This window comes from Peromyscus leucopus, chromosome 6 (genome assembly GCF_004664715.2).
Source record: "Peromyscus leucopus breed LL Stock chromosome 6, UCI_PerLeu_2.1, whole genome shotgun sequence".
Lineage (NCBI taxonomy): Eukaryota > Metazoa > Chordata > Mammalia > Rodentia > Cricetidae > Peromyscus > Peromyscus leucopus.
The window spans coordinates 56,218,903-56,235,127 of NC_051068.1; the positions used below are offsets into that span (position 1 = coordinate 56,218,903).

General features: G+C 43.3%; 1 protein-coding gene across 3 annotated transcripts in view; it reads right to left on the bottom strand.

Moving 5' to 3' along the window:
* Rapgef2 (Rap guanine nucleotide exchange factor 2) overlaps window positions 1-16,225 on the bottom strand; it is a 243,942-nt gene that overhangs the window by 164,063 nt on the left and 63,654 nt on the right. For all 3 annotated transcript variants that reach the window (XM_028880097.2, XM_037206675.1, XM_028880096.2), the window contains exons 2-3: window positions 6,043-6,113; window positions 1,738-1,794 (exon numbers count right to left, since the gene is read on the bottom strand). In XM_028880097.2, coding sequence (XP_028735930.1) covers window positions 1,738-1,794; window positions 6,043-6,113 — 128 coding nt within the window. The remainder of the gene's footprint in view (window positions 1-1,737; window positions 1,795-6,042; window positions 6,114-16,225) is intronic.

Consider the following 16,225-nt stretch of genomic DNA (forward strand, 5'->3'; position numbering starts at 1 on the left):
CTCCATAGGTTCCAAAAGGAGGCACGTACTGCAGTTACTTATACCTCAGTTCCTTCAGAACTACATTAAAATAAGCATCTTTCTTTCTGTGGTCAGTTCTCACCACCGATTACTCCTTGGTTAACTGTTACATATGCTCTGCCACTGGAACATTTACAATAGCTGGATGAACAGCCATCAGTTTCATGTGCTACAGCCTAAGAATTATGCCAACTCCCGCCCACCAACTTCTCCAAATCGTAGCTACCCCTGCCTATGTGTCCAGGCTCTCCCTCCCACACATCCCTGCAGCTGGCTCCTCAGCTATTCCCTTTCACATCCACCTTGTCACCACGTCACCTCGACATAACCATGTGTATTGCCCTGTGGGGTACACGAAGGGTTGGGGGCACTGGGTCACAGTGCTTTGCTGTTTGAAAACCAGCCACCAAGCTACATATTCAAAGAGACCTGATGGGCTGGAGAGACGGCTCGGCAGCCAGGGGGTGCTGACTTCATGCAGAGACCTCGGGGTTCACTTCCCAGCACCCACACGGTGGCTCACGACTGCCACAGTATCAGAGTGCTGGGTGAGGCCCGCCACCTACACCCCTGCACTACACCCCTGCACGGTCCATCTGCTTCACCTGCATCTCTGACACACTATTTAGAATGCCCCGCTAAGGTCTCTGTGGACTACGGAACACAACCTGAGACCCAGTTCAAAGGGCTCCGGTAGCTCTCAGGCTCCCTCTCTCTTCCTGCAGCTTTATGCTCCCGAGTATCCCAATTTTGTCATTTTTCCTGTTGTGCCGTTTCTTCCTCCCTCTACAGATTACAAACTCCTTCAGAGAGTAGCTGTCGTTTTCTCTCTCTCAGTAAGTACTCCCTGTGATATGCCTGAAAAGGAGTAACTATTTTAGTAAGTGCTCTGAGACACGGGATGGCGTCAGCACAGCAGTCCCCGTAGTAAACAGTATCAACTAGTGTATACAGCAGAGCACCCTCCATGCTTAGAAAGCCGGTATTTGTTTCCTCTGTACTTATCGCATTCTTTAAAAGTCAGTGGGTAGTTTTTAAGAAATATGTCCCACATCTTTATTATTTTTTAAAGATTTGTTTATTTATTATGTATACAGTGTTCTGCCTGCGTGTATGCCTGCAGGCCAGAAGAGGGCACCAGATCTCATTACAGATGGTTGTGAGCCACCATGTGGTTGCTGGGAATTGAACTCAGGATCTCTGGAAGAGCAGCCAGTGCTCTTAACCTCTGAACCATCTCTCCAGCACCCTGCTCCACATGTTTAAAAAAAAAAAATTAGTACAATTTTAATAATAAACTTTACCTAAAATGTAGAAGCTCATTTTGCTGTTTCTAGACTGAGCTACCTTGCAGCTCACCTGCTGTGGCTGTGGGGAGATCTGTTAGTGATGTGAGCTACTTCATACTTCACAACGACAAGAACAGAGAATATTTGACAACACAAAACCATGTGTCTACCACGAGAGCTGTAAATACAGACGCGAGAGGTGTAAATACAGACGTGAGAGCTGTAAATACAGACGTGAACTGGCCATTTTAATACTGCAAACAGTTCAAATGTCCCAAATTTCTAAACTGTGGAAAGTAAGTTAACTTCCCCAAACCCCATCCTCCTGAGAGGCCAGGGTAACTGAGCCAGCGGCTGCTAATCCCCAGTCACAGTTGAAGGAGTTGGCTACTCATCATACAACATATAATCAGAAAGGAATACCTACTAGTATAAAACTTCGTTTGCTTCATGTCTTTCATATCTCACAGTTTCGCACATTAACCTGTAAAAGAGAAAGTCAGTGAGTTCAACAGTCGCCATTAGAAAAACACAGCTACGATATTTGAATGAGGCACGGGGTGAAAAATTTCAAGTTTATACTTCCTATGCTCGTATGCTCACCTAAATTACTCATCTTCAAACCGGATAGTGATGGCACTAGTTACAATTCAATAAAACAGATTAAAATCTGTCCCACCTGTGTGCTAGAAACTGCAGCATCTAACAGGAGCCGGGCTTCACCACGTGTACTCTATGGAAGGGGTTATTCCATACTTTTGTAAATGGCAGGCAGGCAGTGTGTTTCCCAAGGTAAACACATTAGAGAAGGAGTAGGAACCCAAAAGTCAGAAAGGAAACCCTAATAATTTAAAAAGTGATAACATCACTCACAGCTCAACACTAATGGGTACTGAAGAGTATGGAATTTCAAGCCAATGTAGGCTTCTATTGACCCAGTGTTTTTATCATGAGTGAGCAAATGGAGAGTTTAGAACTGAAGGGTTTGTTATTTCAGCTGATACAGCCCTGACTTGGGGGGGAGGGGACCTCTGAAAATGAATAATGTTTAAATATTCAAAATTATCTCAAGAATAGCATCATTTAGAAACATCTTATTCTATTAATACCAATTAACTTTTCCAAAATACACAGGAATGATAATGTGATGATTTCTTCTCATGAAGAAGCTGCCACAGCATAGCATTCCGACAGCATCCTCATTTTGGACAACTGCTATTCCCCAACCAGGGAACACAGAGATCCTTCCCCTGTTTGCTGACCCGACAAAAACTCTTGGATGCTCACTCACCTTATTCTTCCCTTCATCCCCCATGCAGGGATTCAGCTTGACATGCTTACAGCCATCTTGACTCAAAATGGCTATGACTGCCTCTAAGTAACCCTGGTCGGTCTGCTTCCCTGGATGTAGTAGTTCAACATACTTCAAACATTCAAAACCATTTGGGTGGGATATGGAATTTTACAACACTGACCCAGATGCCATTAGAGTCAGCAGAGTAAGTGATACCTGGGTGTTAGCTTAAGGAAAATCATGTCCCATACAAGTGGAATGAAGTCCCTTTTGTCCTGCAGACTCTGGAAGCCTCCTGCTTCTGACCTAACTCACCCAGGCCCACTAGGCTTGCCGCCCTTACGACTGCAGTTCTATCCTGGAAGTTCACCATGTTCAGGCCTGGGCCTGCCTGCCTGTCTGCCCTCACTGCACTTGCGGGCTGGTTCTCACATACTGGGGCCAGGTTGTTCCAGAACACACTTAGTTCTTCCTTGGAACTCTATCTCCTGATTTCGCTTAATTCAGAAGCAGAATCAATGCTTTTAATAGACTGGGTTGTAATTATTTTTTTTTCTTTTTATCTTCTCTAAATATGTTCAACTTTTTCACGTTTGTACTACAAAGATTTATTTACTTCACCAAAGAATCATCGCAAGTTTCCTTGAAACAGGTCTTTCACATTGTTCTTAGAATGTGACTGGATTCCTCCCACAAAGTAGTGAAAAAAAATTAATGTTTGCAACACTGCCATACATAGGGCTATTTTATGCAATAGGATACAACTTTATCACATTTCATTTGAAATCTTCCAACAAATACCAAATGGGCAAAAATACCAAATGGGCAAGGAAAAAACCACTTTGTAATCGCCATAACTGCATTTCACAGACGTGGATCCAGAGGCTCAAGAGATGAGGTTAAGCAAAAGCACCATGATCTCCCTGAGAACCAGTGTAACAACTATGATTTGGTTATTTCTTAGCAATCTCAATGTGTCTATAAAATAGTAATTACTAATCCATAATGCTGAGGAAGATAATATATTTCAACAGGATGACTGTTTCCAACACTAAACATGGCTGGGCTATGGTGATATTTTGAAGAAATAAAACTTGCCTAAAGATCAGAGGACAGAGCCAGTCACAGAGTTAGCCACAGAGGTCAGGCAGTGGTGGCACACACCTTTAATCCTAGAACTTGGGAGGCAGAGGCAGAGAGCAGTCTGAATTTCTGTGAGTTCAAGGCCACACTGTGCTACACAAGATTAATCCAGTCTAAAAGAGAAACAGAGCCAGGTAGTGGTGGCACACATCTTTAATTCCAGCACTTGGGATCACACACCTTTAATCCCAGCACTAGGAAGGCTGAGACAGGAAGTGATATGGCTGGGCAGAGAAAGGAATATAAGGTAGGCGGAGACAGGAATTCTTTTTCAGGCTGAGGAGTTGGTGAGGTAAGAGGCGGTGGCTATGGCTTGCTCTGCTTCTCTGATCTTTCAGCTTTCACCCTGATACCTGGCTCCAGGTTTTTATTAAGACCAATTAGAATTCAAGCAACACTGGTCCCATATCTCAGGGGTAGAGTTTGCCTATTATACACAAGGCCCAGAGTTTGAGCCCCGTCACAGCAAAAAGGGAGGAGGGGGAGACCCCAGCAGTAAATATCCTCAAATGTTGATTCTGTTCTTAGTTTATGAGTTCTGCTCAGTTTAACTGCCACATTTCTCCTCTTAACAAATATTCTACTCCTAGTCTGTATGGACTTAACATCAGAAAAAACTAAAATTGTATAGGAACAATACATCTGAAGACTTGAAGGACTAAGGTGCATCGTGTGGGCTCTGACAGCAACAGAGGGACCCCTGTTGAAACGTCCAGTCTCTTTCCTGCTCACACATGTCGGCCCAAGTTGGGCTGCAGAAATAAAATAAAATCTCATTTGAAGACTTTCATCTTCTACACTTGGAAAGCTGGATTAAATACAAGTGTCGGTTGGCTCTTCCCTCAGGTGATCTCAGGTAAAACTTACTTTAAAAAATGCAAAGAAAATAATTTACCTAGAGGAAGTATGTGTGTTTTCCCAGGAATGGAAGTATTATAAAAGCAGCTTACTCAAGTCAGTCATGGTTGACATGAACTTCTCCGTCTGCTTTTTAATTCAGCTATGATCATGTTCTAAAGATATACTCAGTCTAGGCTGCTGGCTGTAAATGAGACTGCTCAGACATGCAGAAATCATTGGACATGTGAAGGGCTCATCCTTGTAATCATGCCAACAGACAAATCTACACAAAGCTTTGAAACACTTTCTAAGGAGAGACTAAGCTATACTCTTGAATTAGTCAGTCATTTCTACCTAAAAATCACCTCAGAAATGGCAAAAAAAAAAAAAAAAAAAAAAAAAAAAAAAAAAAAAGTAGGTAACTCTGAAGCTGGCTGTTGGGTCTGTGGACTGTTTTGTGGTCTGTTTTCCATTATTCATACTTCTGAATTTTTTCCTTAGGAAGACTGTCATCACAAAATATCAAATGAAAGTTAGACAATTTAAAAACTGCTACGGCTACCATTTGAGTCATCTTCAAAAATCCCAGTTTTGCCCTTTCTAATAAAAACCTGTCTGGATTTTTTAAACACTTAATCTATAATTGAGTCTAATTTAAATGATTTTCATTAAAAAATTAATTTCAGAAACACTCAACCCTCTTGATACTTTTTTTCAATTAACAGACAAATATAAAACTGACATGCTCACAAATTAATTAGTGTTTAAAGGGTATTCCTTTCATAATTAAAAATGGTTGGCATCACAACTAGACAGAATAGAAAGAAATAAGACCTCATTATACCTTAGCTGGCATCTATCTTCTCAGGATCCTTTACCTCCTTTTGCAGGGAAGATCTAGTCGCTTCTTTTTTATGAAATTTGGGTAACTATAAATGAAGCTAGTGTATTACTGTACAACAGAAGTGGGAGGATATTTATAAGAGCATACTGCACTGGAGCCGGTGTGATAAAAACTGTGCTCCCCACAGAGGAGCCGGCTGCATACTGAAGGTAGGAACTATATTCCTACAAAGACCCAGACCATGCTAAAGCATGAGCCTAATCACTACCTGAATATTTAAAAATACATCCGAGTGCTGAGCAGTCGACGGACATAGACATGCATATTAAAGAACAGGAATAGAAAACAACGCCCCCTTTTGGTGTTTGTAGCAACTGAAGCTTATTATTTTGGGGAAGTGGAGGCAGACACTTACACCCAGTGTAAGAATCTTAATATAGAAATATTAAAATCTATATGAATAACACTCAACCTTGCAAGATGTATCAAAGAAAGTGTAGGGGTTACATCAGAGTATCTATGTGCTACATTTTCTTTAAGTTCAAGTCTCACTAACAGATGGACACAGAGATCCACTCTATCATTATTAAATTATTAAAATCGATACACACCTTAGCTGGTGCTCCCTCAGGTTAGATAAGGCTTCCATCCCATGTAAATAGGAATACACTATTTCCAGGTCCTGTTCCAAAGAAAAGGATAGAATTATTAGGTTTATCGGAGAAGAAAGTTTTTCTAAAATAACATGTTACAAATTAAACTGTAGGTGCTTTTTAAAGATAATTGTCTTCTTAGATATTAAAAATTAACATTTTCAAAGGAAGGCTAGCATGTGCAAAGGCTATTCTTACAACTGCCTTCAATACATGCACAAATTCAAGAAATTTATAATTTGAATTATAAATTATATTTATATTATTGAATTATAAAATAAAATTACTTAAACTTATCAATTTATAAAAGCATATTCTTCACCAGCTGTTGTATGTTACATATTTTCTGCTACTGACATCAAAATAGCAAATACAGTATTTTCACTTCAAATCACAGACATCTGCCAATATGATGATTACTCAAATTACTTTCTCAATATTAATATATGTTATTTTATAATCACTTAATAATTAAGTATAAATTTAATGTTCAATACTTAAAATGTCTTACATTTAGGTGTTTTTTTTTAAGTTCTTTTTTTCTCTGGCTCACAATAAAAAAAGATTCAAAGTCATTCGTGAAAGTTCTGAACAGGTAAAGGTGTGAGGTCCTGTTTATCATCATATATGAAGACCCAGAAAGGAATTAGTATCCCAGGATTCCAGGGAACATCTAGGGTACACGGGTGAAGGCAACCAGAGTGTGAACGAGATTTTTCTCCTGTAAATCTGTCAAAAATCTAAAATAAAGGTATTGTGAGGTGTTTGCAAACTAACCTTCCCCCTTTGAAGCCATAGCTGTAAAAAGTGAGGACCCACAAGTCACGCTGCTGACCCTCCTCGGGTGAGCGAGACGCCGGAACGGAGCGCAACCACCACCCTCATTTCCCCACCCTGTCACCCATAAAACTCTTACCGCATGCGGACACCTGAACCGCCTGTGTCAAGGAAAACCCACAAGACTACCCACGGGCATTATCAAGCGGGAAGTTCACACTGAGTGACCAAACACGTATAGAAAGAAACAAGAAGACCTTTAAACCATGTCTAGGAACGAGACGTCTGGAAGACCTCAGGGACAGCCTCAGAGCGGGCAGCTCTAGAGCCCGGCAGAGCACAGGCCCTGTGCAGCAGAAGCGCTCCTTCCCCTAAATGCCGTCAAACCACCATAAAAACAGTCCGTTCGCCGCCGATCAAACGGCACTCTGTTCATCGGCCAGTTTCGTAACCCCACAGTTGTTCAAGGTCACATTCCTGAGTAGTTAGGTCATATGTAGCATGTATGCTGATATGATATATACGGACTTAAAAAGTCTGAGTGCCAATGGATAAGATGCACGTATAGAGCATATCTAACCTATGAATAATCACCAGCAACATTTACTTAAGGCAATGTGCATAACTTGTAGACTAGAGGACAATGGAAGATAGTTCCCTGACATAAGAGAGTATGTCGGCAGCTGTCACTGAGCCTGCAGCACAAAACACAGAGACTACGGGAAGGAAGGGAGGGACTGAATGTGTTACCCTACTAATGCCTGCCATCATTTTTTTAAAGCAGAATTTCCTTCTAAACGCACAGAACTGCCTAAATTAAATGCCACACATAATCACAATGTTTATGTGGGTGGGGGGTAGTTTTAAATGAACACCACTCAAGCAATACATGATCATAAAACCCTGTGTGACAGTTTCGTGGACTTTTGAGTTTGTTTTGCTTTGTTTTTAGATGTATTTGTTGTATTTTAGGTGTATAGTGTTTTGCCTGCATGTATTTACGTATACCATAATTATGTGATGTCCAGAGAGACCGGAAGGGGGCGATAAGTACTCCCGAACTCAGGGTATGAATGGTCGTGAGCCACCACATAGGTGTTAGGAATTGAGCCCAGGTCCTCTACAAGAACAAGTGTTCTTAACTGCTGAGCCACCTCACTAGTTGTCTCATGTATTTTATAGATCTAAATAGACCACAAACCTTTTTAATCAACTCGACCCTCACATCTAGTTCCTTCTATTACTCTTAGAGTAAGCTGCCTCGAAAGAAATGTGTTTATACGGTCTACGCTCAAGGAGCTTATAGTAAGACTGCGGAGTCATTCTACATTCTTCTACCTAGAAGGCTTTAACTACCTGTCTAGCTTTAACTCGATTCTTTAACAGGTAGTTTCTTTATGAACCTGAAGCCTCCTAACTAGGTGGAGGAAATTAGTGCCTCCCTAGCTGCCAACTAACAAGCCGTGTGTCCCTGAACCCTAAAGACACAGCTTGGTGTCCATCAGGAAACCTCTGCTCTTTGACCCAATGGAAGAATGAAAAGAAACATGGCTACAGGTGAGCTACAGAACACAAAACAAAGAAGGAGCAGCCTGAGGCTGAGCATTTCTCAAATGCTACATTTACCAAGGATTAAGGACTGCAGCTAAGACAACTAACAGACAAGAGATGGACACTCTTTTCTGCTTCTCAGAGAGTTCTTAACGTTTACTTCCTCTTAGCTGACAGTCTTTGCTAAAATCTAGTAGATACTAGTTGACCAAGGTTGCCTCTCCAGAGCTAGCCAGGAAGAAAGGGTAGATGAGGTACTGAGCATCCCAGTTCCTCACAGCATCAGGAGCCTGCAGCCAGCAGTAGGAGCCTGCACCCAGCAGTAGGAGCCTGCAGCCAGCAGTAGGAGCCTGCAGCCAGCGGCAGGAGCCTGCAGTCAGCAGCAGGAGCCTGCAGCCAGCAGTAGGAGCCTGCAGCCAGCAGTAGGAGCCTGCAGCCAGCAGTAGGAGCCTGCAGCCAGCAGTAGGAGCCTGCAGCCAGTAGCAGGAGCCTGCAGCCAGTAGCAGGAGCCTGCACCCAGCAACAGGAGCCAGGAGCCTGGAGCCAGCACAAACGCAATGTCTACAACCAGCAGCAGGAGCCTGGAGCCAGCACAGGAGCATGTCTGCAGCATCCCACAGTAGGACTTTATCCAAGGCACATAAGAAAATGGATGGATTTCTGGAAAGTATATTCTTGGATTATAATGTTCATTTTTTCTACATAGAGTCAGCGGATGAAGGTTTACTTCAACAAACTTTGTCTGTGGAAAACAAAATGCAGAAGCACTAAATCACATAAAGCACTCCAAGTTTCCACTTTCTCAGGAAACCGATGTGCCATCTAAGATACTGCTAACCTCCCCAACCGGACATTCTAAGACAAAATCCACAAGACCATCACTATGCTAAAGACCCTTTTAAGAACGTAAGCTATTTTCCCCAAAATGCTCTGGACTCTGAGCAAAAACAGGAACATGCTGCTGTAACCAGGAAGCGAAATGTTTTTAGAACAATAAGCTTTTCCTTCTACTCTATGAAGGATATCCGTTTTACAAAAATAGACACCATTTCAAAGGAGATTAAAGTTATAAAATCACTGCAACCCAAGCAGACAATGAGATTGACAGGCCAATTGGAATGAAGTTTTCCCATGACAAATGAAGTCCTTTAAAAAAAAAAAAACAAAGGCATCCTGAAAGCTTTGGTGCAATGCCTGCAAGCACAGGGCATCGCAACAGGAACAGAAAGGCAACAGTCTCCATGCCCAGGGCCTACCCTCACTGCTCCAAGACTCATTCTGAACATAGCAGGCCAGCACAGCAAACATCCAATTCACTGAAAGCTGGCCCTCGATGTCCTCTGTTTACCAGCATCAAGACTGCAGCAACTGCATATAGCACATTTCAATATGACCTTTGGAGCACTCAAGGGAAGAGGAACTCCTCCACTCCTGCCCACCAGGGACTGGTGAGCATTCTGAATCTCCAGGGTTACCAAAGAAAAATAATAATAATGATGGTGATTAAAATGGAGAGGGGAATGATTTTACCTACATTACCAAGAAATGTTTTTCCTTTAAGAGAGTTTTACTTTAATATATGTGTGGTTCAACATACTTAGAAATAAGTTGGCTCCTTTGAGGACCAAGTCAAGGGCAGGAAGGCCAAGATGGTGTGACACTTAGCAAACTTGTGACAGTCTAGACCTCAGTGATGAATGCCTATGGACTTGAGCCTAAGGAGGAAGAGAGGGGGAAGCATCCACTTGCTGAGACAGTGGTCACGGGCCAGGAATTGCACTCATGGTAACACAGTCTCCCTTGGGGATGCTTCAGACAAAAATGTAATTATCCTTCTGAGCAAATGCTCACGAGCAATGATTTAGAGAGCTTTGTCTCCAACATCATTCATTAGGAGCGTTAAAGCTTCGTTTTCAAGGCTCAGGCTCCCGGCGGCAACCCAATGGGTTGAGAAGGAAAGACTCAAGCCGCACAAGCACCTCTGGTCTCTTAAGGTGACAGCTCAGTTTCCAAGTTTTATTTACAAGATTTCTAGAATTTCCACACGAAAACATAGGCAGTGGTTCAGCTAAGAACGAAGAAATAGAAAGAATATGGTCTTTGGGGCCCAATCAAGCCCTACTTCTCCTCCCTCACGTGTATGTGACCCTGGAACGCGACTGAGATCTCTGTGGAGCAAAGGAATACATGTACAGGACAGGCTGTGTGGCCCCAATTATATGTGATATCCTCCCAATACAGGTCACATACGGCGCCCCAATAAAAGAGCAAGGTAGCTGAGTTTATCATCTCGGAGATCAGGATGATGACACTCCTGATATAAAATTTCAACTGTTTCTGAAACATTTACATACATCAGAATTTTTACAAGACACTCTTAGTCTGCAAGTATCTCTATGCCTCAAGAGGTCAAATGAAAAGAAATATTTATAAAACTTACAAAGGGCCCCTAGAGTTTTCTGCTTTTTATTTTGTTTTGTTGTTTTTGTTGGAGACGGGGTCTCACTATGTAGCTCTGACTGTCCTGGAACTCACTCCGTAGACCAGGCTGGGCTTGAATTCACAGAGATCTGCCTATCTCTGCCTCCTGAGAACTGGGATTAAGGTGTATATACACCACTACACCTGGCCTAGAGTTTTCTGCTTCTTAAACTCAGGCTTTTACTGTTGTTGCTGCTGTTGTATTATTTTGGTGTTCATGACTAAATAAACTCAGGGCCCCATACACAATAAGCATGAACTCTACCACTGAGCTAAATTCCCTAACCCTAAATGAAGTTTTTTTATGATCAGGCTTAAAGTAAAATGTGACCAGTGCAGTTTATCATATCTGCAATCACCATCGATCTGAATGACTTACTTTGAAAGAGGAAGAGAAAGTCTTGATTTTTTCAAAACAGCCACTTATTTTTTTCCTCCAATACAGAGCAGCTAGGAACATATTTTAGGCTGGCAAAGCTAAACAGCACACTGCACGATCCTCTCTGGCAGCTCATGAGTGTCGGATAACACGAAAAATGAAATTCATTTCTGCTGCTGAGCATTCAGGGATGGGACCATAGGGCATACCATCCCTGGCATCAAAATACAAACTCTCACAAATCTATCTTAAAATCCTGCATGAATGCCATTAATTTATACTTGAACGCAGACTTTTACACATACACACAAAAAAAACTCATAAAATATTTATACTTCAATCTTTTAAATGTTTAAAATGTAAGTCTCGAGCTGCACTGCAGATACTAGAACTCTCTCTAAAGACTCAGTCTACTTTACCACCATTCTAAGATGTGGTAATTTCTTAGGTGTGGTAATATTATCTGCGGATGATATTAGAAATTCAGGGTGGTACAGAGTTTCTTCTAAAGCTCCCTTCTCTGTGAATAACAGAGTTTTGAGGCACCACTGAGGAAACTCTATGGCCCTGCATGATTCAATCAACAGACCAGCAGCAACTCCACACTCGAATACTCCTTGAACACCTTTGGAAGCAGGAGTTCCCAAACCGTGTCCCACAGAAGCGAGTACAATACTTCGGACATGATGTCTGAGGTTCACAGACCACTGTGACACTCAGGTCATACAGGAAGAATCCAGAGACGTCGCCACAGCCAGGAGGCAACCCTGCTGCCTGGATCGGGTGAGGGTACCTACACCTGCAGTGTGTGTCTGCACTGTCTCAGAAATCAGCTCACTTCCAAACCGTCCCACACTCCATTCCCCATTCATCTAAAACACCAACCATCTCTTCCACTCTTTCCTATCTGTGCCATGAGCGGGGATCTTTGGGGGGAACCTAACCAAGTCTATAAAACACATGCTTCTCCCTAGTGAAATGTCCCCATTTACCTACAGACAACAATCTCCTTCCTGAGCCACAGTTTACGACATGGGACGTGGCTACCCTACCTTTGGTCCTGCGGGGCAGCTCTGTGCAGTCATTAGGGAACAGCCACCTTAAACAGACACCCCTGTTCCTTCTTCCACCTCCGTCTAATCTCTGTGCTACCAGCTGACCGGGGAGCAAAGGAAATACAAAGAGAGAAGAGGGTGTCATCTCCACAGGGGTGTCCTGCGCTCCCCTAGCACTCCTAGGAAGAGCAGGGAGAAGACGGAGAAAAGGACCTTCGGAAACTTCAGAGCACTGGAAGAGGCCTCAGAACAGGCTGAGACAACCCTCGAAATGGCCACATGGTGGCAGGATGGGCCAACAGCCTTTCCTGGGACTCATAGGAGGGGACGGGGGAGGGATATCAAGGAGAAGATAATTGCTCCTTTGTCATGCCTCCGATGGGGGAACACTTCCACCGGCCCCCTTGTGTCTAATTCCCAACACCCCTGCTGGGTGATAAAAAGGATGAAGTATTTTAACCAGTCTCTCCACCTACTGGGAGCTGACACAGCCCAGAGCAATTAGAACCGAAGCTCAGATCACTGGACTACTGAGGGGTTTCAGGACACCCAGTCACTCACGCCCTAACGACATGGGCACAGTCTTGAGATTAAAAGGCAGTAAAGAAATCCACAGCACAGGATCTTCAATAAAATTCCTGAGTATCTATTTGAACTCTAAATCGTGTGAAAGCAAAATACTGGTTTTTCAAGGTTACTAATTAACACCCAAAAGGAAACCAATCCTCCAGGGTGGTGATTTCATCCGAAGCCCAGGGAAGTCTGCTAAGGTGTTACCTACCGGTCACCTGCTGAGGGCCTGCTCTATCTCCACACCTAAGGCTTCTCTCAAACCTTGCGTTTTTTATGAGACATATGGGTGAAAATCAATGTCCAGCTTGCTCCCCGGCTAAAACTTCCTTGGATAGTTTCCACAGCAAAGGGCAACCTTCATATCTTTTTTCTTTCTTTCTTTTTTAAATAGGGGTTTTGAAAGGAGACAGGAGTATATGGGGCTAGTGAGACGCTCGGTGAGTAAAGGCTGTCTCCATGAAGGCCTGGCCGCAGTGAGTGCATTTCCCAAGACCCCCACAGGGATGCAAGGAGAACCCACTCCACAAAGCTCTCTTGTCTCCACATGCACACACCCAATAACAAAGTCACACAATAATCGTAGTGTTTTTAAAGTAATCATAAAGTAATAATTACCTCCTTCAGATGGAAAATACAAACTGGACCTCAGAATTACAATGAATTACAATTCACCCTTGTCCCGGTCTACTTGAAGTTGATGTCAAGGACCTGAGAGCAATCATGTGTCCAGCAAGAAGAGGCAGAGATAATCAGACTCAGAGAAGTGTCACTCCGGAAGGCTTATCACTTACTGAGGAAGATTTGGGAGCTAAGAGATGAGGCTATAACAGAAGCCACGGGCAATCATGTTCACAAATGTGCAGTGTTGTGCACATGGGGGCAATCATGTAAGCAAGCTGGTTTTACTCATGAAGATGAAAATTTCTCTTCAGAAAAAAAGCGACAATTTGTATTTAACCAAAAACTCATCCTGTGGACAAATAAGAAAAATGTTCAAATCAGTTTACACCTCCTGCTTGTAAGAATCTGTGTCTCCCTTCAGTACCCTGCCTCGAACACCACACGCCTACAACTTCCCAGAAGCCCCAAACTCTTCTTGGTGAAGAAAATAAGCTTCACAAAAGATACCTGCATTTTAAAGCATTTTTATGTCTCATAAGGTGAATTCAAATTTTAATGTCATGAGAATAAATTAACACACTAGTAAACCTATCTGCATTCAACTGTGCTCTCCATCGCCGCCATCAATGAATAATGGACAATGATATTTTCAGTTAACATTTAAACATCTGAATACGTACAACCTCCAAAAAGGTTAGTCAGTCTCAGACACACACACACAGTCCTCCCACTCTAATAAAATGATTCCTGGACAATCTTAAATTTTGATTTTTAACAATCAACCAAACACCAACCTCCATCCAGCAGTTCAAACACTTGGCTGGCTCCACTCACAGTCTGGTCAGGCTCTGGTTACACCTGCAAGACCTCACTGGGTCACCTCCCAGAAGAACTGTGAGGTCCACACATCATCCCTAGGATGCCTGAGGTTTGTTGACTATTCCCCTGACTCTAGAGGCTTAATCAACAGCCCTACAGTGGTGGCATGCAGAGGGGTCTTAATGAAGGCAAAGCAGGGCAGGTCACTGAGGACACGACACAGCTCTTTACTGCCTCTTCGCAAATAAAAGTATGCGCTCTCTGAAGGAAGCAGATTTTTAAATATAGACATCTTCACTGCTGCCATTTTTCTAGGACAAAAGACAAAAATAATTCAACATCTGTTTTTCCCATCTTGAATGATTTGCAAGGTCTCGAGTACCTTGTATTATTTATCCCCAAACATTTTATTTCTCAAGCGGGTCTCAGAAAGAGGCTATGGACTACAAAAACGTTAGACACTGTTCAGTCTGGTCTCTTTCAGATGGATCTGTGAAGCGAGGCAGCTTAACCACACAGGCAGATCATCATCTAGAGAGCAGGTGGGGGCAGTTATGGGGGGGGGGATCACCACTGGATCTTAGACAAGAACGGGAGACTTTTACAATAATCACTTTTTTTTTTTAAACTAAGCCCTCCACTGAAATAACAGGTAAGCTGGTTTCTGAAGACTCCCTCCTGCACAGTCCTGACTTTGCATGCCCTTTGAAGCACAAGCCTAACCCCTATCCACAGTCCTGGGAACTGCTGCTGTACCTCTGCTCAGAGGATTCAGTGTGCATGCGTGCGTTACAACCTACATCCCTGCCAGTGAGTGCCCTTTTACGTAACAGCTCTCACCCCAGCCGTAAGTAAATCCCTTCTGTCTCCTGAACCCACCTCCCCACCTCTGAAGGTGACCATTACCAAGATTCTCCAGCCGTCGGGAAAGAGCAGAGAGCAGAGAGAGCCCTCCTCGGAGTGGTGAGTCTCATCCAGGGAAGCAGTCACTGCAGAGAGGATGCCCAGTGGGTGCCGCAGAGGGAGGGGAGGAGGAGGAGGGGGGAAGATGGCCCTGCTCCACCGGCCGAGAATTCTCAAGCAAGAACAAGGTGCGGGCTGCTCTGGAGTCAGGGTTATAATGTGTGGCCGAGTTAGTTGAGCAGTAGCCGCTGGAACCTGGGGATCCACACAAGGAGGAGGAAGAGGAAGGCGGAAAATCTTTTTCCTGGTAAAGAACAATTTCAAAGAAGGCTAGGGCAGGGGTTCCAGATGTGGATCTAGGAAGAAACTTTCACTGTAGTGCGCCAAAACAAGAAGACGGAGCAACATGGCAAGAGCCTTGAGAAGCTCAAATTGTATTCTGCTTTTTAAAACGCACCTCTATTTGGGGCTCATAAACACCTCTCTGCTGTTGCGGTTCCTACAATGCCCTTACCTGAGATGATTACCAGGTAGTCCACAGCTGGTTTAATACGTTGGTATTCTGATTTCTGAGTGGTGTTCCAAAAGGTTACACCAGTGTCTTGCTCAGTGAAATCGCCTCCTATGTCTGGTCCCAGCCAGGTAATCCTATCGGACGATGCAGGAGTAGGGAGGCTTCAAAGAGTCGAAAATATTCACCTCTTACTCTCTACCTAACAAGGATTGAGAAAGAGCATCCAAAGCAGACTCCTCCCTCAAGAGATCTGGGGACTTCCTTTCCTTCCCTGACGTTGACAAACCTCTAACATGTTGAAACCAGTAGTAGGATTCTGAGCTTTGGAACAGAATACAAATTTTGCAGAAAATGTGTGACAATGTTTGAGGCAGGGGTAGGTCATCAGACTGAACAAGCCCTGCCAGGGTGTACCCTACTACCCAGCCATGGTCTTGTCTACAAATTTTGCAGAAAATGTGTGACAAT